The sequence below is a fragment of the Vanellus vanellus genome, assembly GCF_965231255.1.
Source record: "Vanellus vanellus genome assembly, chromosome: 10".
Taxonomy (NCBI): Eukaryota; Metazoa; Chordata; class Aves; order Charadriiformes; family Charadriidae; genus Vanellus; species Vanellus vanellus.
The window spans coordinates 12,322,492-12,347,615 of NC_138915.1; the positions used below are offsets into that span (position 1 = coordinate 12,322,492).

The following is a 25,124-nucleotide window of genomic DNA, read 5'->3' on the forward strand; positions in this document are numbered from 1 at the left end:
TAACATCACCAAAAACTTGTTTCTGGTATCTCATACATGTAATTCCTACTATCAACAGAAATGGTCAGCAAGTAAATCTGTGGTCAGTTCAGGCTCACAGGATGGGTTAGACACCTGCGGCTTTGCTGCAAGTATATAAGGGGAGTGAGAAGAGCAGCTTCCCGTTGCCCTCCCTGACAGATTTGGGAAGACAGCAGTGGTGTCTGCTGCTAGGTATCCTGTCCAGCTTCCCCACATCACTCCTGCCAGTCTGGGGAGACCCTGAGATTTCTAGTTGCTCTGTCTCTGTGCTCCAATGAAGCTTACAAACCCCTTGCTCCTCTCCAGTCTGTCAGGCAGGCTGCTCTCAAGTAAAAGGCTTGGAAATTCTGGGAATCTCAGTCCCGATACCCAAGGGTCCTGGTTCAGAGCAGATTTGTAGGCTGCTGGTGAGTTGAAAGCTGCTCTCAGGCTTGCAGCTGCTCCTCTGCCTGGGCTTCCCTGTCCCTGCCTAGGAACAAGTTCCCTCTTCTCTCCTGTAGGCAAGTTAAATTTCTTTTGGTTTTGTTACTAAAGTGAGTGGGAACCAAATTCCAAGCCACTGATTCACCATAATGTGGAAATAAATTTCCTAGTCCCACTTTGCCTGGAGTCTTCTCCAGGTCCAATGCACTGAGCATCACTCTCAATCTCTGCATTAGATGGAAGAGTTACCCACCTCCAACTAAAGGATGAGCCCCCACCAGTAATCTCCCTTTTGGACTCTAAGAAAACAGAGAAATCTCTATCTTCCTAAACTGACACATCCTTCCTAAACATCCTTCCTGTAGCCATCTGGGAGTTAACTAAGGAGAAAGTTGAAAAGTTTGATTGACATCAGAAGAAATCATGTTTATCATGTGCATCTGCTCCTCTGCCTCATGACAAAATGCATCCATGAAACTGGATTATTCAAAACTACTAAAATAAAGTTATTTCTTAGGCAGCGCCTCATTAAATGTAGAACTCATTGCCACGAGACATCACTAAGGCCAGTAAGTAAAATAGCAAGCCTTAGAGGAGGATGAATTATTAATGTTAATTGACCTTGTGAGGCGGGATATAAAATCTCAAACCTCGGGCCTAAACTCTGGGATTATTACAAGACTTGCAGGAAGGCAGATTACTCCACATCTAATTGCTTATAATGTTTCTTGGTGAGGAAAAGAGATTAATGTGCATATTTTTGCTGGAACACCCTTTGGGGCTCTTCTGTGTATTTTTACTGATTTGGCCTCTGAATGATGAGAGTTTTGACACAAGCAGCTCAGAGAGCTGCCCCTGATTAGCATTAGTACGGCTCTTTCTGAGGCACCCATCCGCATAGCGTCTGAGCTCACCTCTCCTGTGTTGGAGTAGGATTAAACTAGTCTTTGCGCCAAAAAGCCATTGACAGCTGGAAGCTGCTCATTTGCAAGAAGCTTAGAGTGGGTCAGATTTGTAAGTAGAAGGACAATGCCAGGGCCAGTGTTATGGTTTGAGAGACCCATAACAATTTGTTGTCATTTAGACAATCATTCTATCACCCGATGACCCCTCCCCACCTGGGAAAGGGAAATTGGGGAAAAAACAAGAAAAACCCGAGAGCTGAAGTATAAACAGGCTTAATGGAATACGATTAGATAATTAACATTAACAGCACTAAAGAACTGATATTGATCCCGACACCGATACGGAATATGCAAAGATTATACTCAGCCAATTCTATCAGTAGGAAGCTGTGCACTCCCAGCAGTGGACAGCAAATGTTGGACACTGCGAGCGCTACAGCTTCAGGAGGAAGGGAAGGCCTCAGGGCTCCGGCACCAGGGCACGAAGTTCTCAGGATGGCAGCCATCAAGGGAGAGAGAGATTTTGCAGCAAACTTTCTAATTTATAATGAGTGTGACGTTGATGGTATGAAATAATCCTGTTGGCCAGCTTGGGTCAAGTGCCTGGGTCTCGCTCCTCCTCATCCCTGCACCTGGCTAGCTCAAAAACACTGAGACCTTGAGACCCACACACCATAGCTGGCTGTAAAGTAAATATTTTCACAAATTCAGACACTGGAGTCTTCTGAAAGTGCAGTTTTCCCAAGCATTAGAAGAGAAATTAGTCCTGTGTCTCTCAAACCAGGACAGCCAGACACGTGCTGTTCAAAGCATAGCTGAATTTGCCTCAGTGCCCACCTTCCGGTGGTCCCCACAACCCGAATGGCTCATCAGTGGCCTCCTGTCCCTGTGCCACAATGGCAGCCACCCAAAGAGGGAAGGCAGAGAGCTGGCAGGAGAAGTAAGGGCATCAGGCCTTTCATATAGCTTCAGCTGCTCACCTGCACCGTTCCTTGGACCAAGTGCAGTGAAGGTGATGACTTTACCTATCACCATGTTCCCTAGAAGATGGATGTACGCAGCAGAGAACAACTGTTTCTAAGCCAGTCATAGGACGTTTGTACAGCAGCTGTCTTGAGACTAGGCTAGCAGAAGATGTTGCTGAAGTCACCAGCTCCCCTAAATGTCAGAGATGTCCTTGTTTGGATTGGACTAGACCGCATTGCAAGTGAGGCATTGAGCAGAACCAAAAAAGTTTCATGGCATTAAATATGTTCCAAGCATCCACGCCATGCCTACGTGACACCAGATACGCTTCTGGCCCAGATGACTAGATATGTAGACAACTCTGTTTTCAGGGATGATGGCAATCAAACTGTGGGCAAGTTTCCTTTGCAGACTGAGAGTGGCGGTGGGTGAACTGTGACTGCTAGAGCAGAAGGTGCTGCCCATCGAGGCGGAAGAGCATTGGCAGAGTTGTACGAAGCTAAGCCTGAAGGAGGATGGAGGTCTTCAGAAGCATGTTGAGAGCTGGAAGGAGGGGTTGGAAAAGCAGAGTGTTGCACATCGGATGAGAGGTGCCAGCCTGCAGCAGAAGCGCTTAGGCAGCACGCTTGCGTGCTGAGAAACATTGGCTGATCATCAAAACTGATCCCCCACTTTGTACAGCACCTGCTTTGTATTTAACAGGTTTGCCAAAACCCACAGTGCAGGGATAACAGTGGTTGTTTTAAAAAGATTAGAGAAATCTGGTTGTTTCAGGACAATCTGCCACAAAGCAGGAGCTGAAACATTTCTGTAGCAGACCTGACCCATTGCTTGACCTGACCCCAGCCAGAGAACTCCTTAATGTCTTAATAAGAGAAGCTGGTGGTAAAAATGAATTAAAAACTTGTTTTAGTGAACTTTGTTCTTGCCTAAGAAACTGGTGCAGAGTGGGTATGGACAGGAAGCTTGGGCATTATGGGCAGAAGTAGCTTCTAGCAGAGTCTGGAGAGACTCAATTTCTAGATACCATGGAACTGGCAAACCCAAGAGCATGTGTGTGGTGTTGGGAAAGGAGTGGCTGTGAGGACAAGCAGGAGTTTGATCACAAGGACTTATGAAGGTGATGGTGACTGTGTGTGTCAGAGAGAGGTGTTTGCCTATGGGGAGTTGGGCAGGTGGGATAGAGAGGGGAACTTGCAAGCCCCTGGAAGGACGCCCTAGCCCTGAGCCCAGTGCTACTCCACGCAGCCGTCCGGCGGCACTTGCCTGCTGTTTCTCTTGCGATGTGCGGGCAGGCTTCTCCCAGCACTGCCCTTCCACGCTGCCTGGTGGACTGGCCCGGAGGCTGGCAAACACAGGGTCATGCGGGGGGAAAAGCACCTCGGTGGGAGGGCACGCTACCTCCAAAGCTGAGAGGCTCGCAGAGGGTTGCTTCTGAGCGAGGGGGAAGATTTTTAACTTTTTCTCCTTCACTTAAAATTCAACACGTTTAGCCTTTCTCGCCAGCTGCTCCCAGCATGACTCTCCTGGTGCCTGGCATGGCAGGGCTGTGGCCATCCTGCTGCCCCAGCAGCCTGCTGGGCTGGACGCCTTCCTATCTTGTCTCTGCTTGGTGCCAGCTCTTGCAGAGTCAGCACGTCAAGGGGACAGCATGTCTCTCAACGACAGTGCTCTGCCCCCTCTTCCAGCTCCCTTCCGAAAACCCCAGCTCCCTTTTGCTCGTTTGATTTAACAGTGGCTGAACTGCCTTGGTCTCTGGCCATGCTTGGCTGTGCTCAGCCCTGTGGCTCTGAGGAATGCACAGCAGGGATTAATTTGGCTACAGGCTAATTTTGGTATATTTTAGGTCAGGCAGAAGTACAAACCCCATTCTTCTTTCTCCTTTGCAGATGCCTACACAAAGACGGAGGTCATCTACACCTGGACGCTGGGGAAGGATAAATCGGTGGAAGTAGCAAAGGGTGGATCTCGCCTGAACCAGTATGACCTGCTGGGCCATGTTGTTGGGACAGAGATGGTTCGATCCAGCACAGGTACTTGTGGGACCACGATGTGATGGATGGGCTGAGCCCACTTGTCAGACGAGATGGACCCATGGGCTTTGAGTGTCATGATTTGGCATAACTATAGAGGCAGCACCTGTGAGCAGTGAGTGCCACAGTAATTCCCAAGCCACGAGCTGCTGGAGGATATGGCTGGGGACATCTGGAGCAGTCACCAAGAGGCAATAAGGGTTCTAGCTTTCGGTGCTTTCCACTGAAAGAGCCTTATCGCCCATACTCTCTAGACAACTGATTTCAAGCATCTAAAAATGATCTGTTGTGTAGAAAATCTGCCCCACCTCGCCCAGCTGGTTCTTGGTACTGTGGGTTCATTTGTCTTGGATCCCTTTCCAGTCCCTCAGGAGAGCATTGCGGGCAGGGGAGGTGAATGCAACATAATGTTCAGTGTGATTTTCACTGCATCTGCTTACACAAATATTATCATAGCTAATAGAAGATTATCCCAAACAAATGTTTCCTCTGATTAATGACCAATATTAATCATCTTTCTCTCCCATCTGCTGCTCCTCCCTTCCCCTCTGAATCCAGGTACTGATAGCTTCTGTTTTCTCATGTGTGTCTCATCTTTCTTTTTTTTCCTCCTTCTCTTTTTTTTTTTTTTTTTTCTTCTGTATGCACCAGTAGTTCTCTCATTTGAAGATATTTCCTCTCTGGTGCATTTGATTTTAATAGTGTCTGTCTGTAACAACTTATATCACCTCCCTTGGGGAAATGTGGGGAGTCCAGGGAACTAAATGTCATAATATCTGGCCCATCTCTCTACTTAAGTTGTAGTAAAATGTACAGATGAATAACCTGAAGTGGCAAGAAAGCTGCTAAAGGCTCCTGTGTGTAATGATTTAGCAGAGCCACGCTAACAACAAAAAGGCACAATAATCCAACAAAATATCCAAAGCTTTGAGTGGAGGAATAGGGCATTGAGGGAAAATAGGGACAGCTGCTTCTTTGGTTTACAGCCCAGACCTTTAATGACAGAACTTGCCCTGATTTTTGAGATGGTTACAGTGAGGGAAGGTGGAATATTTTCAGGTTTGTCAGAGAAAACAAAATCCTTTGTCTTGAAATCTTACCGAAGTACTGGTAGGGTCTCTCTAGGCTTAACGGATCTTACCCACAACATGGCTCCCTGGGCTGGAGCAGAAAAGGGATGGGAGCTGGGTCAGGAGAGACCCCCAGAGCCGTCTTGTGCCTGGGGTGAAGCAGGGAAAGCCTATTGCCCGGTTGCTTATTGGCGTTGATTTACCTTTGTCCCACAACCGTTTTGTAGTGAATTAAAGAAGTCTCCAGAGAAGTGTTTTGAAAGGACAAATGCTACGTGGAAGTCACCCCGGCTACGCTGGGGCACACGCCTGGTGTGGCGGAGCAGCCCTGTGTGCCCGTGCAGGACGTGCAAAGCCAGTGCCGATGGTGTGCTGCAGCGTGTGTCCCTCCTTCGCGCGGCGGGTGGGGTGGCGTGCCGTACTGTAAGATACCAGGGCATGCCAGCCAGTAACAACATGACGCACATGCTGCAACATGAAAGTTTGTTCAGAACATATCTTTAGTGGTTTAGAGAAGGCTTGGTGGTCAGCCGGCCCCATCCTGGAAAGCACCGGCGGCTCAGCATCTCTAACCGGCTGTCTCTGCAGGGGAGTATGTCGTCATGACCACACACTTCCACCTCAAGAGGAAGATCGGGTACTTTGTGATCCAGACCTACCTACCCTGCATTATGACGGTCATCCTGTCCCAGGTCTCCTTCTGGCTTAACAGGGAGTCCGTTCCTGCACGAACGGTTTTTGGTGAGTCTGCGAGCGTGAGGGAATCCTCTCAGGTCGGGGGAGAAAGGCACCACAAATGGTGGCAAAGAGACTGAGCGTCAGAGCTGGTTATCTCCAGGCCTTGACTGGCTGCAGTGAAGCTGCTGACCATTTCCCAGAATAGTTCTCAGTATCTTCCCAGTGCCCCTGCTTCCACTGAATCATTGCAAAAATACTCCTGTCCGTGTTTCTGCTACAAGCCAAGCCATAAATATTAAGAGTAATCAAGGTATTGATCATGTAATTATATGCATTTGGCTGTGTCTGCTTATCTGTATTGGCTTTTGAGTTGAGGAGAGTATAGGTACATGGGGAGGCATTTAAAGCTCTACCTTTGAAATTGCTGATGTGCCCCTGGTCAGAGCTCCACATAACAAGTTCCTGAGCTGAGGCAGTATAACTGCACGGTAAATATATTGTTATTGTTTTCTTCAGCTGGTTTCAGATCCTCTCTCCGAGGCAAAGTGTCAGGCTGGCGTGGCACGTGTATTAATAGCTTTTACAAACATTTAATAACAGAACTGCTTTGTGCTTTCCTGCCAAGACCTTTAGTTCGGGATCTACACGCACACGTTCACAGACCAGGTGTGATGCTGCAGGATTGTACTTCCTGGAAATAACGGTGCCCGGCAGATACCGCTTAACAGGGGGCGTATTGGACAGAAGTCGCCAGGCAGAGAGGGGATATACGGTACCACCTGCTCCTGGTTTTGAATAAGACAGAAAGTGGTGCGGTTGCAAACGTCATGAAGCATTTTCTCTGTAGCAAGAGTTGTGATAGAAATACTCCCACAAACCCAACAAGGCTGATGTCCTCCTTTCCAGACCCTCTCCGCAGGCATGGACCTTGTTCCCATGCTGTGGACTGGAGCGGGGTGCAGGGAAGGTCACCGGTGGTTCTGCACCCTCTTAAATGAACTAGAAGGGAATCATTATGGGGTTTACATTCACTGGGGCTTGGGAACTGTAGGTAATGAACAAGCTTTAAAATTTACAGTCGACCCCAGCTTCTCCCTGTTAGCACCGGGTTGCCTCTCCTTCCCTGGCGATGCAAACCCTATAGTGATCCCCAGGGTCGAGTGCAGCTGTGGGGAGCTGGGTGGTTAGTATGACCAAACTGGTTTGCATGATCCAGACTGCAAAAGCTGCGTTGAACAATGATATCAGCGAAGAAGAGGGAATACGGTCCCTTAGCACTAGCGTTTTCATCCAGGAGAATGGAAAAAGCGGGGGCTCAGACAGAAATCACGTGGAAAATAGGACCAGCTCAGACATATAGAGAGCCATCGATGAGCTTTCCTCACTCATCTATCTAGAAGTCATTTATGACTAAACCCCACAGAGTGCACACCTGGACCCCACGTGTGTCCGTGCCTCAGATGGGCTCTTACATCCGCATCGGTTCTGGAGTGTCTCTGCACTCCCGACACTGGGGGCGAGCCCTTCTCTGAGCATACTTGGTTCCCTCCTACGTTATCCTGAGAGTTGCAATTAGACAGGTTTCCTCGAGTAGCAGCTCAGATTGAACAGGAAAGAGCTGGCTGAAAAATTAAAACCTACCTTTGTGAAAAATGTCTTTGGTCCCGAATTGCCTTGCTTTCCTATTAAGAAAATAATGAGAACTCCAATTGTTTATTCCTTTTTTTTTGCCCCTCAGAAAGTATTGTCAACAATATTATTGAAACTCTTCAATTACTGGGAGTATGGCTTAAAGGAAGTGAAAATTAGTCAATATTTTTATGATGTTTTTAATGCATTTTTAATTGAAAAGCACATTATTGGGGAAAATGGATAGCAACGGTTGCTTGCTTTAATGAAAAAAGCTTTAAAAGGCATTTTGCAACAGATCATTTTTTTTAAGAGAAAATCACAGTGACACTCCTTCTGGCAGCTTGGGCCACTGACGGGTGCCTGGCTGTGCCAGCAGGTCCCAGGATCCCAGGTATCCATCCATGCAGGTCACAAGACACTATTTCCAAAATTTTGAGAGAACCGCTTTGGATGAGTGGCCAGTTTCTGGTCCTCCGTGAAGTTTCCAGCCATCTAGCTGTCCTTTTCACTGTTACTTTATTATTTTTATTTTATTGCAAAAGCAACCAGAGGCTTCTCCATGGCTTATTCTACATGAGGGAGCTGGGTCTATCATCACACAACTTACCCTACTAGCAGGTGAGGGGTTGAATGCAGGTGCCTACCTATGAGCTAGGACTCTTACAGTGAACAGAGATCTAGTTTATGGAGTTTGGGGAAGACTAATCTCATCCTAATGCAGATGTTTGCCATTGAGTATATGAATCAGAGGTACTCAAAACTGAACCAGAGAGGTCCCCGAGCAACCTGAAGTTGGCCCTGATGCAAGCAGGGGTTGGACGAGCTTACTTCCCTTCCAGCCTGGACTGTTTTGTTATTCTATGAATCGCACCACGAACTTGTGCTGGGTAAGACTCCCTTAATTACAGCGGGAGTGTGGGCCACGTAGCTTAGAGACTAGCTCCTCAGTGTGCATGATGGAGATGCCAGCTGTGTGCTTTGAGGAGAAACTGGGTGGGTACGAGTGTATGGTCTCACACCGTCCTTGTCTCCTCCTGTCTTTCCACAGGTGTCACCACCGTCCTCACCATGACCACACTAAGCATCAGCGCAAGAAACTCGTTACCTAAAGTGGCGTACGCGACGGCCATGGACTGGTTCATAGCCGTCTGTTATGCCTTTGTGTTTTCTGCGCTGATCGAATTTGCCACCGTCAACTACTTCACCAAGCGCAGCTGGGCTTGGGATGGAAAGAAGGTGCTGGAGGCCCAAGAGATGAAGGTCAGCCCTGTGGCCAAGGCCAGGGAGGAGCGGGCGGTGAAGAAACGCTGCACGAGAGAGCTGCGCCGGGGCCAGGAGTGGGTAACATGCAGCCCCGCAGCACTCCGGGAGGCTGGATGCTACTTACTGGAGTCCCCAGCTCAGGTCTCAACTGGAGCAGTTCTTCAGGGTCAAGGGAGGAAGGGCTTGGAGGGCTGGTCGCTGTGCTCAGCTGGAGAAAAACACCTAGGCATGACTGCTCGCTTTTCCCTCTGTCCCTCTGCACAACCATTTGCCAGTGGGAACGTGAATGCGTGCATGTTTTGGTCTTGCTCTGCTGGTGATCTCCTCTCTCTTTTCTTCTCCGTCTATCCCATAAGTGCCCCATTCCATGTTGCTAGCATGCCATCCAAACCCAAATATGCTAGGGGATGCCAGCCTGGCCAATGGAGATGGTCCTGCTCTGCTGTGTCCCCTGCGGCTCTTATCCTGACTGCAGGTCTCCCCTGGCGTGGGCATGCGTGGTGCAGCGATGGGGAGGTCTGACGCTCGTGCTGTTGCCCACAGCTGCCGGCAGCTGCTGCTTTGCAAGTTCAGGCCAAGAGGGTGGGTGGGAAACAAGAATCAAAAATGGCAACTGGCAGTCAATTAGTGCCTGGCATTACCCACCTTTTCCCTTCTCGCTCGGGATCAGCCTCTCTGGCAGCTTCCTTCCTGACAGCCACCGCTACCCCTGCTCGTGTCCCCTCCCTCCTCACTGATTTAATCTCAGCTGCGCAGAGAAATCGCTTACTGTAGCATGCAGCTCCTTGTTTATATTTATTGAATCAATTTGAAAATCAGCTTTGTCCTTGTTCTTGGTTCTGGAGCTTTCATATTTTACTCCTTTGCATTTTAATGTGTTGTTTAAAATTGTTGTGGGTCTGTATGCAAATACCTGGCAGAATTGCAGTAACTGTTGGAAAGACAATAGCCGGTCATCTCTCTGGTATGGAGGTCAAAGCAGGAGAACAGAGGCCTTATGGAGAACGACAGCCATCACTGGGCGTTGAATGCCTCTCCCTTCTTTTTCTTGGACTCTCTATCTGTTTGCTTTTGCAGCTGTGGTCTGAGCAACAGACTCATGGCAGAAAGGCTGCAGAGGAGGCCAGTTGATGGTCTTCCACCATGAACAATAATGCTAATCTGGCCGCTAGAGATGAGAGAAGCCTTTCCCGGATCATTGGCATGAGCGAAGGATCAGAACAGGTCCTCAAAGCAACCGTGTCCCTTTCGGGGATGGGCAAATCAGCACAAAGTCAGGATTCACACAGCTTTGGGCAATTATGTGAACTGGGCACAGCCGAAAAAGCAGCAAAGGCTCGAAAGCTTCACTTTGTCGTAGAAGCAGCATGCTCCTTAATTTATTCATTGACCCAGCACTGCAAGACTAATGGCGCTGAAACAATAGGGTAAGAGCATGCAGGGTGTTTGCGCGTGTGGTAATCGGACAAGAAAACAAAGCGGGACCAGGAATGCTTCAGAGGGAGTGCTCTTTGTGAGTGTGCGGCAATTGGTATCAGGCTGGAGAATCAGGAAGGGCTCCAAATTTGGGGATGCTTTTTCAAGCCAACCCTGATCTTTATCTTAGAAGGCGAATGCACTTCCGGCCCCTGCAGCTCAGAGAGCTCCCTCAAAAGTGGTGGGCTTTCAGGGAGCTTGGGAATACGATGTGTCACTGTATTTTCTTTTCAGCTCTGTTCCATTTCCAAGCAGTGAATTTGCTACGCAATGAAGGTGCCTCATTGGCTCAGTTTCAGCCTTTAATTAGCTCTTCTTGAAACAATTGACAAGCCAGGTGGTTGAAACCACAAAAGAAAGAGGAAGCAGAAGAATAACTATTGGCATTTTAAAGTGTTTGTACCAGGAGTAAAACTACCAGCGACAAGCCCAGGCTGAGCCCTGGTCTCTGGAGAGCCTCCCCCCAGCCAAAAAGAATGCTCTTTATTGATGTGATGGAAAGGATCCTCACTCCAGGTTTGATTGTTTCCTTGCATGAACACGAAAAAAAAAAATCAATAAGCATCAGCTCTTCCCTCACCTCAAATGTAGGCAGCAGCAATGCTTCCCATCCCATTTGAAAGAAATCACTACCTTGCAAAAGCTGCTGGTTGCTGACAGGCACCGCCAGCGTGTTCACTCTCTCAGGGTTGGTTCCATTCTTTGTTTCTCCCCTTCAGCCAACCCATCTGTTTAGATGGGAATAGAGCATTTTTTGGGGTCGAATCTAACACGATGGGTTGATCTTGGTGAATTGCTGATCTCTGCACCATAAATGATCATGATGATGTTCTGGCGATAGCCACAGTTGGGTTCTGGTTGTAGCTGGGAGCTACTCTGCACGTTCTCTGCAGTTCTCCTCTAATGAAAGGCAGACAGATATCACCAGAGATGTCACCAAAACCTCCCTTTACTGTGCACACTGATAAGATTTGACTAATGCTTCTTGGACTTTCCTGCTTGCCACCAGTAATCACTAATTGTGGATGAAGGATTTCCTCTCTTTTTGCATGGCAAAGTGGCTGCAAACAACCCAGAGGTGCAGATCAAATTGCAGAGAAGTGTCTGGATCCAATGCGGAAAACTTGTTAGTAAAGATGATTTTTAAAAAAACATCATCAGGAGGAAGGTGGGAGATGGCAGTAGTTGGGGAAGAGTGAGAGGCCGAAGACATGGAAAGATGAGTGGTTTCAGTAGCCAGCAAAGCTCCTTGTCTTCAGCACCCTCAAAATATCTTGTTAAAAGGATCCACTTCAGGACAGAAGGGCTGTGTCTGAACAGAGTGCGATCCATTGCATCCCATCCATCCCAACCATAGGGATGGCCATCTCTGGAGCCAACAAAGTCAATTCCTGAGAGGCTGTTACAGTGAGGATCCGGAGAGACAGCCATTAACGGTGACTTTGCCACTGGGAAACTCATGAAGTCTGCAAGGATGACATTTACCAGGGAATCCCCTGAAAAAAAGTGTTGTCTGTTCCTCGGGATGGAAGACACTTTGGAGGATGCTTATGTAAACCCACTTCTGCCTGCAACACAGTGTCTGTGCATAAAATCTGATTTAGCTCTGTATCTGTGCTTGTGTGACATCACCCTGAAATCCTGAGTGGCAAGAAGCAACAAAAACAATACAAGTAGCTGCAGTCAGACATGTGAGAACAAGGAAGAATGCACTTTGTATGGAGGAATAGTCCTGGATCTTTATCCTTCTCATCCTTAAGACAATAATCCTGCAGTGGCAAGGTTAGGTCCGGGCTTTTTATGTACTTTTCACATGTCTTTTCACTAAGAAAAAGTCACCAAAAAGCATCCTCCAAACCTCTGTCGATGAGATCGTCATGGTTTTCTTTCTTGTATTTTGGAACTGACGGACGCGCTCCCCATTTGCACTAGGTGTCTTTTCCACTGACTGAGTAAAGCCCAGCTTTTTGTGCAGCCTACTCTCCAGCAATTCTGAAGTTTGCACCTTGATCCAGGTCCCTTGGGAATCATTCTTCTTTCTCCTTTGTTTCTTTCCATTTGTGGCATCTTTATTTCAATCCTCTCCTCGTCAACAGAGAGGAACTGGAACCAACCCTGACGGGCCACCATTTTCAACCAGTTTGAAGTCTTACACGCTCACAGGGTGGTTCAGACCCCTCTCTTCTTTTTCTGCCTCGCTATGGTAAATCTGTTTTTGCTGGGACTTTCCCTTGCTGACCATGTTCTGCAGCCAATGTGTCCTTTTGTCCTACTGCACTTGCAGTCCCCTGTAGCTCTCCACAGCACTGCAAGTGATTAATATTCTCAGCATCTTCCCTACAGTCCATGTCTCATTCTTCGACAGCATTTCACCCTCTTTCTCTCAACACTGTCCTCATGGTGTGTCGGGCTGACTGTTGACTCCATCCAACCTCTGAGTCTTTGTCTGGTGATCCAGGGAGCATAAGATCACTGGGCTCGGTTCCCACATAACCTGAATGAAGAGATGGGAGGGATGAGTGATGTCAAAGGTTACAGCAGCAGCTAACAGTAACCTGGCATTGACGTCGCCGACTTTTTAAGGCAAGATTGCATTGTTCGGAGCCTTTGGCTCTGCCCAGGGTACAGGCGTCTCCATGTGAAGCACTTTGCTGCTATTCTCTGATAGGATCAAGTCTCTGGCACACTGCAGAGGGGAACTTTGGCTGGCACGAGGAAGCAGTGACGTTTGCTGGAACAGCAACTGCAGTTGCTGGGCTTTGAATTCTAGGATACGAGTATGTCGGAGACTAGAGCTGCTTGGAGGTCATTAAAGTGACTTTTCTCTAGAATGGTGAGCGGCAGACACCTTGCATTTCTCAAGTACTGCAGATATTAGTGATGATGACCTTCAGAGTGGTCTGTCAGAGGGATACTGCTTCCAGCCCAAGTTTCTAGCCAAGAAGCCGGTGCAGAGAACTAAATCGCCAGCCGATCATAGGCAGAACCAGTAGTTCCCATAATGTAAAGGTTCCGCCATTAGCTCCTCAGCAGAGAGGCTTGAAGACAGGAATATTTAACAAAAACGCTATTATTTTCCGGTATGTGTGTTGTGGAAGAACTTGTCAGACTGCAACATCCAGGGAACATATTGATCTCTAGACCAGCTTTCACAGCTTTTCCCTTGGGAAAGCAGCACAGAGACAGCTTTGCACAGTGGTTCGGTCTCCCTGTGCCCAAACAAGGCCATAAATGCAGGAATTGCTTTGCAACACAGATAATAAAATAGGACAAGTTTTCAAAGCAAATGTGGGGTTTCCTCCTGTTTTTCCACTCTTTCCTTCTGTTTCAGTGGGACGCGGACCCCCTCAGAGATAAAGGTGCAGGGGGAAGGCTGGGGGCTACTTTGCAGCTGACAGCAATGAGCACGTTTTGCTTCGTTTGATTGTCAAAATCTTGCCTGCAACACTTACTTGTAAAGCGCAGCCCGGTAAACTTCAGGCTGAACCATTCCTTCTGACACCTCAGGAGCAGAGCACACCCGTGCGCTTTGGTGGAGGCAGCGTGTGCTCTGGATGCTTCCCAAAGGCTGCCCAGGGCTCCCAGCTCTGACCGGGGCAGCAGATTCCATAGGCAGCTGGGAAAAGGCCCTGGCTGTAGGCTCCCAAGCCTCTGCACTACCTGGACAGCCTGATCTGAGGTCCGGAGAAGCCCAAGTTGGCGCCTGGGGGCTCTGGATCACACTAATAGGGGCAGCAGCTTGCTGTCGCCACCCACAGCATTCACGTTTACCTGACTTCCCCCCATTTCAGCCTGCTGTTTTCAGACGCCTTTGGCCGGGCGAGACGGATCCGCTTTCCAAGCTCTGGGGCAGAAAAGCCAGCCAGGTTGAAAGTGTCACCTCACTTGTAGTCGTCTTATCCCCGTAACAAATAATGTGGCTGATTACTACTAAAATAATGGCAGGGCACTTCGAATTGCATTCTGCGAACAACAAGCTGGTTTTTGTTTCATTACTGATTATTAATTATTTTATTACCTCCTGTAGCTGTGTTAATAAGTAATCATACTTAAGCATATTGAAAGGTTTTAGAAGGTGAAATATCTTTAGTCCTTTATTTGCTTCTTGTCGGCTCTTTAGCAGGCAAAGTTCACCTCCTGTGCAGGGGGTGCGAGTTAACATGGCTCTAATGATTGCAGAAATCAGACGCTCGGTTAATCATTAAAGATCGTAACACCCTCGCCCATAAAAGACTGTGAATATGGTCTGATCGGTGGTTTAGTCTGATCTGGAGTCTGAATACATTTAAATCTCTTTCTAACAGCAAGTTAATTTCTGTAATTGCTGGCATCATTACGAGGCTGCAGGCCTGGCTGGGATGTTGTTGGAGAGGGGTTTAAAGATTGCACAGAAGTCTGCTGCTAGTGTCCCTCCGAAAATCACTCTGGAAAATTCATTTCCTGAGGTAACTGCAAATATCCATGGAAATTGCGGACACATTTAAAATGGAAGTACAGCATGAAAGCTAAAGCCCTTGGGGTATCTCTGCAGAGCAGACTGGGCGAATCTGGCCTTTCCAGCTTCCAGTGCTACCCAGTGATGCTGCCTGCTACCGATTCCCAGGCTAGGGTGGGGAGAGGAACAGGTCCTGCTGGCTGCACGCTCTGCCCTTCTCCTGATGGCCACTTTGTACATGGTTCCTTCACACGTACATGCAAGGCCGTGCCAAGAACCCCTGGGAAATGCCTGGATGAGCTTTACCTTGTATTTCAGTTGCTTTTGAATAGAAAATGAAATCCAGATTCATACCTTGTTCTGAGTTTAGATATTATCCCACCATGAGTCATTGCTGTGTCTGATGCTGGCTCTCAGTGTAATTACAGTGGATACCGCATGGAGTACATGAGTGCTGGGACATGTAGGGTGCCTGATGGACAGGCTTCATTCAGTGGGCTTCTCCTGGTAGACCTGGATTGCTTTATACAATATGGTCTATGGTGCAGCTCGTCTCAGGTCCCTGACAGCAACAGGAAGAACCCCCGAGTGGGGGCAACACCTGTCATGACTTCCTAGCTCCGTCTTCATGTCCACTCATCTTCATTAACACCTGAACTGTGTGTCTTCAGCATCTTCCACCATCCTTCAGTACATCATGTCTGACACATAAGTGCCTCTTTTGCCATTTGCTATGCAAGCTCTCCTCCCTTCAGCCTGGACAGCACGGCTGTCCCTGGAGCCTCATGGGAGAGGTGCACTTATCTCCCTTGATTTGCAGCAACCCATAGATATGAAGGCAAGAGGAAAGGCTTCCCTCTGCCCTATGGTGCCGTGTTGAGCAATCCTGAAATCCAGGGCTAGTGCAAATGCCTTCCATCAGTTCTGTATCTTACCTCCTCTCACCTGACCCGTGAAGCAGGCCAGCAAAGCAAGAAAATCAAGTTCCTCCCCAGGATGACTACACAGGGTGTCCTTCTTTTCTAAAGACTACATTCCTGCATCATCTCTCCATGGCTGAACCTTACATGCAACAGAGAACACTGCCCAGCTGAGAGAGAAAACAAGGAGTCTGGATAGTTTGAGCCTCCATTCACTTGTACTGACCTGGCAATACGCGACATAGACCTGGCAGCGCTCAGCCAGTCAAGGAGTCACCCGTCTCGGGCAACTACTGCTTGAGTGCAGCTGCACACACCTTTTTATACCACTACTCTGATGTAAGGGACTGCAAGGAGGCTACAAACCCAGCTATGTGGCTTCAGTTATTGTACTTGCAGCAGGACCTAGCTGCCAGGACCTCTTTGTGCTACGTGCTGCATGCCAGGCTTACACGAAGTAGCAGATCCACCCTAGTCCAGCATGGTCTTATGCTCCAGCAGCCCTCAAGTGGCAGATGTCATGGGTTCTGGCCATCTTCTCACCACATCTTCCTTCCCTTCCACAATGCCGCCTTCTTGGTCTCTTGCCCCTCGCACCCTTTTCCACCTTCTCATCCAGGCAAACAGGTAAACTCAGAGGACAAAATGTTCTCCATGCAATTCTACAGTCACTTCACCTCTATTATGTTTTTTTTTTCTTCCACCTTCCCTAGAAAAAAGAGCCAGTGGCACTAGCAAAGAAAACCAACAACACCTACAACATTGTTGGCACCACATACGCCCTCAACATTGCCAAGGACCCAGGCCTGCCCACCATCTCCAAGAGTGCTGCTGCCACTGCTACTGCCACCAACGTACCCCCCAAGATGCCCCGCATAGAGGAGAAGCTCCCAGAGAGTAAGAAGACATACAACAGCGTCAGCAAGGTAGACAAGATGTCCCGCATCGTCTTTCCAGTCCTCTTTGCCATTTTCAACTTAGTCTACTGGGCCACGTACGTAAACCGGGAGTCAGCTATCAAGGGAATGATCCCCAAACAATAAAACCGGTCACACAAACCTTCCATCAGTGAGCACCATCCAGGCAGGAATTCTCCAGGGCTTTCTTCTTTCCTGTTTTGTTTAATTATTATCGTTCATTTGATATTATTATTATTACTATTAGATTGTTATTTTATAATGTAAACAAAACTGTGATTTTAATTTAATCCCGTATACTTAGTTTCATTTTATTTTGATGATGAAAGGAAAAAAAAAAAAAGAAGGATCATAACAAGTTGTGCCTCTAACATTGTGAGTCTGATGTCCACCATTTGTCCTAGTCACCCTGTGCTTCCATCTCTCCTCCTCCACCTCCTGCTGTTCCCACAGTCTGCATGCGACTGCCATTCCACACTCCTCTCTGCTGGGGGCTGCTGCAGCAGTCCACCCACCTCCTCCTCTTCCACGATGGACTGCCCTAGCATGGTGGATGCTCCTAGGGGCCTGGGCTCAAGGATGTGGAGGTCTCCAGAGTCAGTCAGTCAGTCAGGCTGTTCTCAGTGCCTGGCGCTTCGTGCTAGGTGGTGCTCCCCAGGCTGTGGAAGCAGGTGAGCTGATCCATTGAGGGGCCAGTGTGGCATGGGCCAGCTTGAAGCCCAGTGCCTGCTGGAGGTGAACCCACCACTGCTGTGGTCAGTGGAGCCATTGCAGGGGCGGAACAGGGTGGCAGCATCTTGTAGGTATCTACAGGGCTGCTTCTTTGTCTTCACCAAACCCAGCTGCTGGTTTCCTCCATGTCTCTCCCCTGACACGAAGAGGTGAGAAAGGTCTTGTCTGTCTGCCATCCTGCACTCTTGGGGCAAGTAATCTTAGAGGGCGGGGTGGTTCATACCTGAGAAATAATTTTTCTCAGGGCCAGTCAGGAAGTCAAGACAGGAGCTTGGTAATGCCTTGGAGAAGATTAGTAGCTGTGAGGCCGCATGCATTCAGCGTCAGGACTGGAAATCATACAGTTTGTGTTCAGATGGGTGATTTATCACTTTCTCTTATCCCCATCCACTTATCCTTCTCTGTCACAGCCCCTTTTTCCAGCTCCCCATTCATCTTGCGTTGGCTACTCAGCAGCCCTCAGTACTATCTCGCTGCCTGTGGGTGGATTTTGGCAGAGGAGCCCGTACCTCTCAGGTGAGCCACACTGATGGGGAGGAGCACAGTGCCGGGGAGGTCCAGCTCATGGCACATCCCTGCTCCGGTGCACCAGAGGAGCAGGGATGTTGGTTCAGGCCAGCTCAGGTGCAGGCTGTTTCCTGTGGGACACACCAGGGGCCACTTCTGGGGGCGTCAGGGAACAGTCAGTCCCCAAGTACCTACCTGCCTATGGTGAACAGAGGCAGCTGGGCATCCTCAGCACTATTGGAGAACAGCAGAAAGGGCTTTTTGAAACAGCAGGGTGATACTGCTGTCCCAGAGAGTCACATGAGCCAGGTGCCATCCCACGAAGCCATTGAGATAAGACCCAACTCTAACAACTGCACACTCTTCCAAGGAAAACCCTCTCATGCCTTGGAGAGAGGTGCTTTCTCCCTTCCTGGCCACCACAGTCAAGGACCCAAAACAATGGTTGTCCCCTTCCTAGCAGCAGCACAAGGTGGTGGCATCCAAGCCATCTGTCCACCCTCCCTGGTGTCCAGACCCACGGACGCACTGTCCTGCTACAAGAAAGGACATTCTGTGCCTGGTGAGTTCTGGTCCCCAGCCTGTGGGCAGCACCAATCCTGCCAGCAGCCCTGTTCCCAGGGTAGGATGCACCCCTTCTTTCCTGGGCCTCCCTCTGACCCTCCAGCTGCCCCCCCCTGAACTGCCCCAGCACATTTCGGGTGCGTGCAGCCAGGCTGAGGCCCCAGCACCCCCAAGGTGATGTCTTCAGCATTGCTTTGAGCCGCTGTGCCGAGCTCAGTTTCCCCCTGCCAGTGCAGGAACGGGCCTGAGCACAAGGCACAGGATTTGCCCCACCTGGAATATCCATGGGGACAGCAGGACAGAGCAGTGAAGGCCAGGGCGCTTTGTCCTGCAGTGTGGGTGGCATTGGTGCGTGTCCTGCCCGTCCCTTTACCAACCTTGCTGGCTCAACAGCAGTGCAGTCGCTCCCGCTGCCTACAGCGGCGGTGAGGAGAGGAGCGCAGAGACATTTAGCTCAGTCCTCAGTGCGTTCAGTCCACAGCCACATCCACACCAGCAGGCAGCAGCGGGCAACCTTCCCCCAAGCCCGTGCTAAGGAAACCAGCTCTCTCTCCATCCTCCCCCCCCAGCATCCGCACCCCAAACCGCCCATGACATTTCTACAGTGCCTTTCATTCCCGGGGGCTCCCCGCTGGGTGGTGAGGAGGGAAAAGCCCCGGAGCTTTCCCTCTGTGCACCCAGCATCAGGTTGGAGGAGCCGAGGGAGGATGCACGGTCTCCAGCCCTTCTGCCGGGCTGGGGGGACGCCCTGGCTGCTTTTGCACCTGGGGCACCCGGCTCCTCCTGGCACTGGCCGCCTGCTGCTGCTGCAGCCACCCCGCTCCGGCAGCCCGGCCGCCCCAGCACTGCCCCCCCGCAGCTCCGCACCCCTCGCCACCAAGGCCCCCCCCGTGCTCCCTCCACGCCAGCGCCATCCCCTCCGGCAGCGAGTGCCATTGCTGCCGCCCTTCTGCTCCCTGGGCTTTCCAGCGGGAAGCGTTACGCTAGCCGGCCGTGAGGCTGTTTGTTTTGGAAACTACTTGGATGTCGTTTTCTTAAATAAGCTAGATGAAGTGTATCTCATCAAACATTCGTGTCACTATAATACTCAGGCCTAAGTGAATGGAATAGAAACCCTATAAAAAGCAAAACAAACACAATAAAATGGTAACAAAGAGTATATTGTGTTTACTAACGGAATTACATAAAAGGCGAGTTTAAATATGGGATTCGGTGACTTAGCTGACTTGAGCTGGCCCTGGCGCAGGGGTGGTCTCTTCTGCTAGCCTGGGCATTCCCCAAAATCTCTATCCCAGGGGCCGTGTCCTACAGCACATCACCTCGCTACATGTTCCTCTGTCTGCTTTGTAGAGCTCTCTGTAAATGGTCAGGTCTTACCGTCGGCTTCTCAGCAGCCCGAGCAGCTGCGGGCGCTGCCTTTGCCGCCCAGCCGGGGCCAGAGGGGCTCAGTGCGGCAGGGTGATGCTCAGGGCGCCGGGGCTGGACCTCTCGGTGGTGCCGGGCACAGCATCGGGGCGGCATCTGAGCCTCCTCCCTTCCTGCAGGTGATCCGATCTGTCTCGCCGACCTGTCGGGGTGAATCTCCTGCCTGTCTCTTCCCCCAGTCCTTCCTTCCCTGGGACGCCGAGACTCTTGTCCCTCCCCAGGACACAGCCCACCGATCTGGCTTGTCAGTGACGCCCGTCTGCTGGCTCATCTTTGCTCTTCCTGACTCCAAAAATTTCACTTTCTGCCCGATAAAAGGCTGCCTTCCTGGATCTGTGTTAACACGCCTTGAAAGCCAAGTCTATTCCCACCAAAGCCTGGCACTGGCTCCGAGTCCTTTTGCCAGCTGGAAGCAGAAATACCGGCATCCTTTGGTTAAAGACAACAAACCAAACAGGATTTGTAGTTTGGATTCCAAGCAGGGAAGCATTTTGGGAAGATGGTTATAAATAAGTGGTTTAACATCTCCTGCCAGCAGACGTCACAGAGAAGATAATGTTCTTTTTTTTTAGATCTGTCAGCAGCTCAAATTGGGACGTTTCCTTCCCAGCTAACGTGAGGCTGCTGATGGGGGCTTCTTCTAAGGGCGCACTGGGCCACTGCTGACCTCGCATCAGTTACTGGGGTGTACTGCTTGCTGCGATAGTATCGCAGGGCTACATTTTTATAACTGGTCCTGCATAGGAACAGATCCGTACCTGGCCATTGATAGCCTCAGCCACAGTTGTGCGCAGAGCGGGCACTTCGTTTCGCTGTGAACCTCAGTACTCCCATATTTCTTTTCTTTCGGCAAGCCTCAAAGCCTCCTTGACTTGATGAGAGTCTCCTGGGCAGGAATTAGAAGTCTTTGAGGGTGATAAAAACGATCTGTTCAGTCTGCGCTCCTGTTTTGTACCTCGCATCACCTGGGACACGCGTAGCGCAGTCCAAGCCTGCAGTTGTATTCCTCCTGAAAATGTCAGAGGGACATTTTGGTGCTGGCAGCTTGCCTCTTCCCTCCTTGGAAACAGGACATGGGCAAAAGCAGTGCAGCTTCTGGGAGCTCCGCGCCCCGGGGAGGCAGGGGGCAGTTCAGCTGAGGTCCTGCAAGCGGGCAGGGGAGGCAGTGCGTGGTGGCTGCCAGGGCTGTGTTAGTGCTGTGACATTTCTGCGGGGTGACATGAGAGGGATGGGGAAGAAGTGGCTCCTCGGTGCCACCCATTCTTCTAAATGGCTGATAGAGTTACCCCCATACAACGTCTCGAAAGCTTTTTGGACATCACTGAGTGGGAATGTGACACCCAAGACAGAGTTTCTCAGTTCTCCTCCATGCACGGAGCTCAACGTAAGCAAAGTTGGCTTCACCCCCGCCCCAGGTTTTACAGACAAGTGCCGTGGCCAACGCAGCTCACCCCTGTCCTGATCCCCACCACCTTGGTGGCACTGGCAGGGTCCTAGTTCATTTGCTGTAGGACATCCTCTGTGCAAGCAGACCCCATGCTTGCCATTCCCAGACACAAGCCGTGCATGCAAACAAGGTCACGACCAGCCTGTTTCTGCAAGCCTATCCAATGGCACGTTCATTTCTCATCTGATGCCTTGATTTCTTCTGTCCATATCTTGGATTCCTTTCAGCCATCCCTTGGGGAAGATTATAGGAATATCCAGGAAGGTGTTTCTCTTGCTCCAGATCACCTCACATGGGAAGAATCTCTGTTCTGCTAAGAACCTCTCTGAGACCTTCAGAAACCCAGAGCTGTTGCCTCTCCCAGAGAGTGCTGTAGAAACGGTGTTCTTTGCAGTCGCTGGAGGAACAGAGCAGTTGAACACACTGCTGTTGAAGGAAGGATCACGGTCAAAGGCAAGTGGCTATTGAGGACAGATGCCACACTCCCCCAGCTTGCCAGGGCAAGCCACGAGCAGGAGAGGACCAGGCAGCTCCCCATGGGCCCACTTCGGGAACAGTTTGGCAGGGATGTGCTAGTGCCCCCCTTCCACACACTTGGTCCTGCGGGTGGTGGGGAGCCGGCGTGGGGCCGTGGGACTGGACCATCACAGCATGCAGCGTCAGGCCAGCCCTCGCTCCAGGCCCTCTTCCCCAAATTGTACGCCTCTCTGGGGCCACACTTTAACCCACCCCATCAAATATCTGTGGATTTTGCAGACTGGAGAGAAACAACATTTCCCTGACTCCTCGGTGGCTGTTGGAGGGCTCAGCCAGGGAGAGGCACATTCATGAAAACGTAAATGCTCTATTAATGTCAAAATAGGGAGAAAAAAAAACCCAAACAATTCACCAATCCTCTCTCCAAATCAAGCTAAACTACTCCTGAAGGCACTTTTGGCGAGAGGCCACAGCACAGATGAGATTGATGGCTTCCAGGTATAAATATTTACTGTTTGACCTTGTTATTGTTCAGTCAGCCAAAGGTTTTTACATATATATGCGTGTTTGTGCGTGTATACTTATGCTCACAAACTCTTTATATCTAAAAGTCAAACCTCTTTCTCTTTGAAAGAGAAAATGGCCCCTTTCAATTCTTTTACTTCCTTCTCATACTCTTTGCTAAATCATCCAGAAGGAGGTGCATCCCTCTCCGCTGGTCCTCAGATGGCTTTGGGAGGCACAGGGAACAAAGGGAGCGAGGCAGAAGAGCCCCTCTCCGCACCGGGGTCTCGGTGCGGGTTTGCTGCCTGGACCAAGGTCGCTGCTGGCAGTGCTGCCCAGCACCTTTCAGCAAAACATAGTCCTAGATGTCACAGCTTTTCCAACACAGCCCTCGTCCTGCCCCGGACACTAGGATGTTCCAAGGAAGGCAGCATGGCTTTTCAACAGCTGAATGCCGTAAGTAATTAGTCCTCACCCCATAGCACAGACAGGGACTGTGTAGCTGAGCACTGCAAAGGGGTGTGAGGTCTCCACCCTGAGCCTGCTTCAGGAGGGAGCACAAAACCTGGTGGGACCCATTCCAGCTGTCCCCGGCCAGAGGAACGCCGCAGGTAAGGGCTCTCTGCTTGGGCTCTTCTGCAAAGCAAAGGGAAGTGCTGGCACTTGGCCACTGCTTGCTGCTCACCCAGGCTGGGTGTGCTGGTACGTGACGGTGTGCTAATTGTGGGAAGGGTCGGCAAAAGCATAGGTCTTTGCTGCCACCGTGTCCCAGACCCACACCTGATCTCACCTCAGCACAAGCAGGACCAAAGACAGGTGCTGGGCAGCCCCTGAGCGGTGGGGCCACAGTATGTGAGTGGTGTGCAGCTCCTAGCAATGGTACCCAGCGTCGTCTCCTTTACTGTCATCCCTTCGTCGCCCCCTGTCTTCGGAGAAACCTTTAGGCAGTGATCTTGCAACTGCACTCATAGCTCCTATATTCCCTCCTCTGCTGCTGGAAAACGGTTCTTGCAGTCAGCGGCGATCGCCACCTGTGCCTTGTGGTGTCCCAGCCACGGGAATGAAGGATGTCACCATCCATAAGTAAACAAAGCCAGTTCTCTTTCTGGCTCCATGCCTGCCTCCCCCCCACGGGAATCTGTGCTGCTTTAAACAGCAGAGAGCCTTGGGCTTGGATTCATCCTAACATTTGACCTATCTTCCTCCACCCCAAGTGGGGTTATGCTGGGTTTTGCTCATGAAGGTCTAGGACAAAATATGATGTGCTAGCTGCTCTTTCCTGTTCCCTACTGTCCTAGTCCCCACCAGTGCAGATCTCTTCCGTACACAGTTTTAACGATCCCATCTGCCTAGAGAGGGAAGCCTGGTCCCAGGTTTGCTACGTGAGCCAGGATGCTCCCACAGTCTTGGGAGCTCTTGGCTCTTCTCTTCACTGCTGCTTGAAGATCCTGTCAAGTTGATAAGTCCATTGGCTCATGTTACACTGCTAGCAGCACTCTGTTTCCCCCAAAAAGCCTACCGATTACTCCTGCCTTTTTGCAGGGTGCCCATCAAACGTAATGGCAATCATACATTGAACGATTTGATTTTTGCAACCACAAAAACGTAGAGGCAGAGTTGGGAAACCTGAGTCATTGCCACATTGCCTTTTCCAGGCTGTATTTAGAGTTGAAGGGCTCCTCTTGGTTGTCTCAAGGGAGTTTCTCAGCCCATCAAATCTAGTCAGGTAGCCACAAGTATCTCTTCATCAACTAGATTTTCACTGTCTGCTGACTCGGGGATAGCCGCAGGCAAATGTCCTATCTGAAGGTCAGGGCACCTGCTGCTTCCTTAGCTGCAGCCCTGATGCCCAGGTTAGGTAAAGTTGCATTAGCATCACGCTAGGGCAGACCATCATGGGAAAGGGCACACCACAACAAATCGCCAGAGAATACGCTCATTTTCACTGCCTCAGGTTCAGTCTGTGCCCCAGTATGTCTTCTGCTTTGTTTTCCATCTTGTGAGACTCTCTTTAGTCCACTATGAGAAAGAATCTAGCCGGCAGCAGTTTAATGCATGACAATCCTGTTATTACAGCTGTAAATAATTAACAACTAGAAAAAAAAAACACGCGTTTTTTTAATTTTTTGTTGACTTTATTTTCTCTATTGACTCGCTGGTAGCCACTTTCTTAAGGGATTTCTCATGGAAACTGTGACCTTTCTTCTCTCTATTTCTCTCTCTCTCTTTCTTTCTCTTTCTGAGATTTGTGTTTCAAATGCTTTTTGGTGCAATGTTCAATGCCTGTTTGTATTTTTGAATCGTATTTTTCAACCTTTGCCGGAAAAAAAATATTGCTCATTCTAATTGGCAGGATTTTGAGTCCTGCAATCTTTTTCAGCTTTTAGCTTTTTCAATAAGTTAAAGCAACAGAAAAATGTCTCCAAAAATTACAGTGAAGTTCTGAAGAGAGATTAGAAAACATCAGAAACAAGAACTACATGAATAAGATCAGTAAGCTGAGTGGAGGAGGAGGACTCTTCTAACCACCTACTAACCTCCTGATCTAACACACGTGGCGGGACTAGACCTCTTCACTGAATTAAGTCACTCCGCTTTTCCACTCTACCCACTCTCTCGAACTCCGATCAAAACAAATAAAAATTCATATTTTAAAAAAAAATCTGTCATTGTTTTTTCCATGGTCTGTTTCTCAAAACCAAATGATGTTGACATACAAAGGGATGGGG

At 49.6% G+C, this 25,124-nt stretch overlaps 1 protein-coding gene across 1 annotated transcript in view; it reads left to right on the top strand.

The window, feature by feature from the left end:
* The window catches only part of LOC309675932 (gamma-aminobutyric acid receptor subunit alpha-3-like), a gene marked incomplete at both ends in the record, with an annotated part of 60,227 nt that extends 43,362 nt beyond the window's left edge, over positions 1-16,865 (top strand). Inside the window, 4 exons of the mRNA XM_082488360.1 lie at positions 4,205-4,348; positions 6,007-6,159; positions 8,777-8,988; positions 16,536-16,865. Of these exons, the coding sequence (XP_082344486.1) occupies positions 4,205-4,348; positions 6,007-6,159; positions 8,777-8,988; positions 16,536-16,865 (839 nt within the window). The remainder of the gene's footprint in view (positions 1-4,204; positions 4,349-6,006; positions 6,160-8,776; positions 8,989-16,535) is intronic.
* Between the last annotated feature and the right edge of the window lie 8,259 nt (positions 16,866-25,124).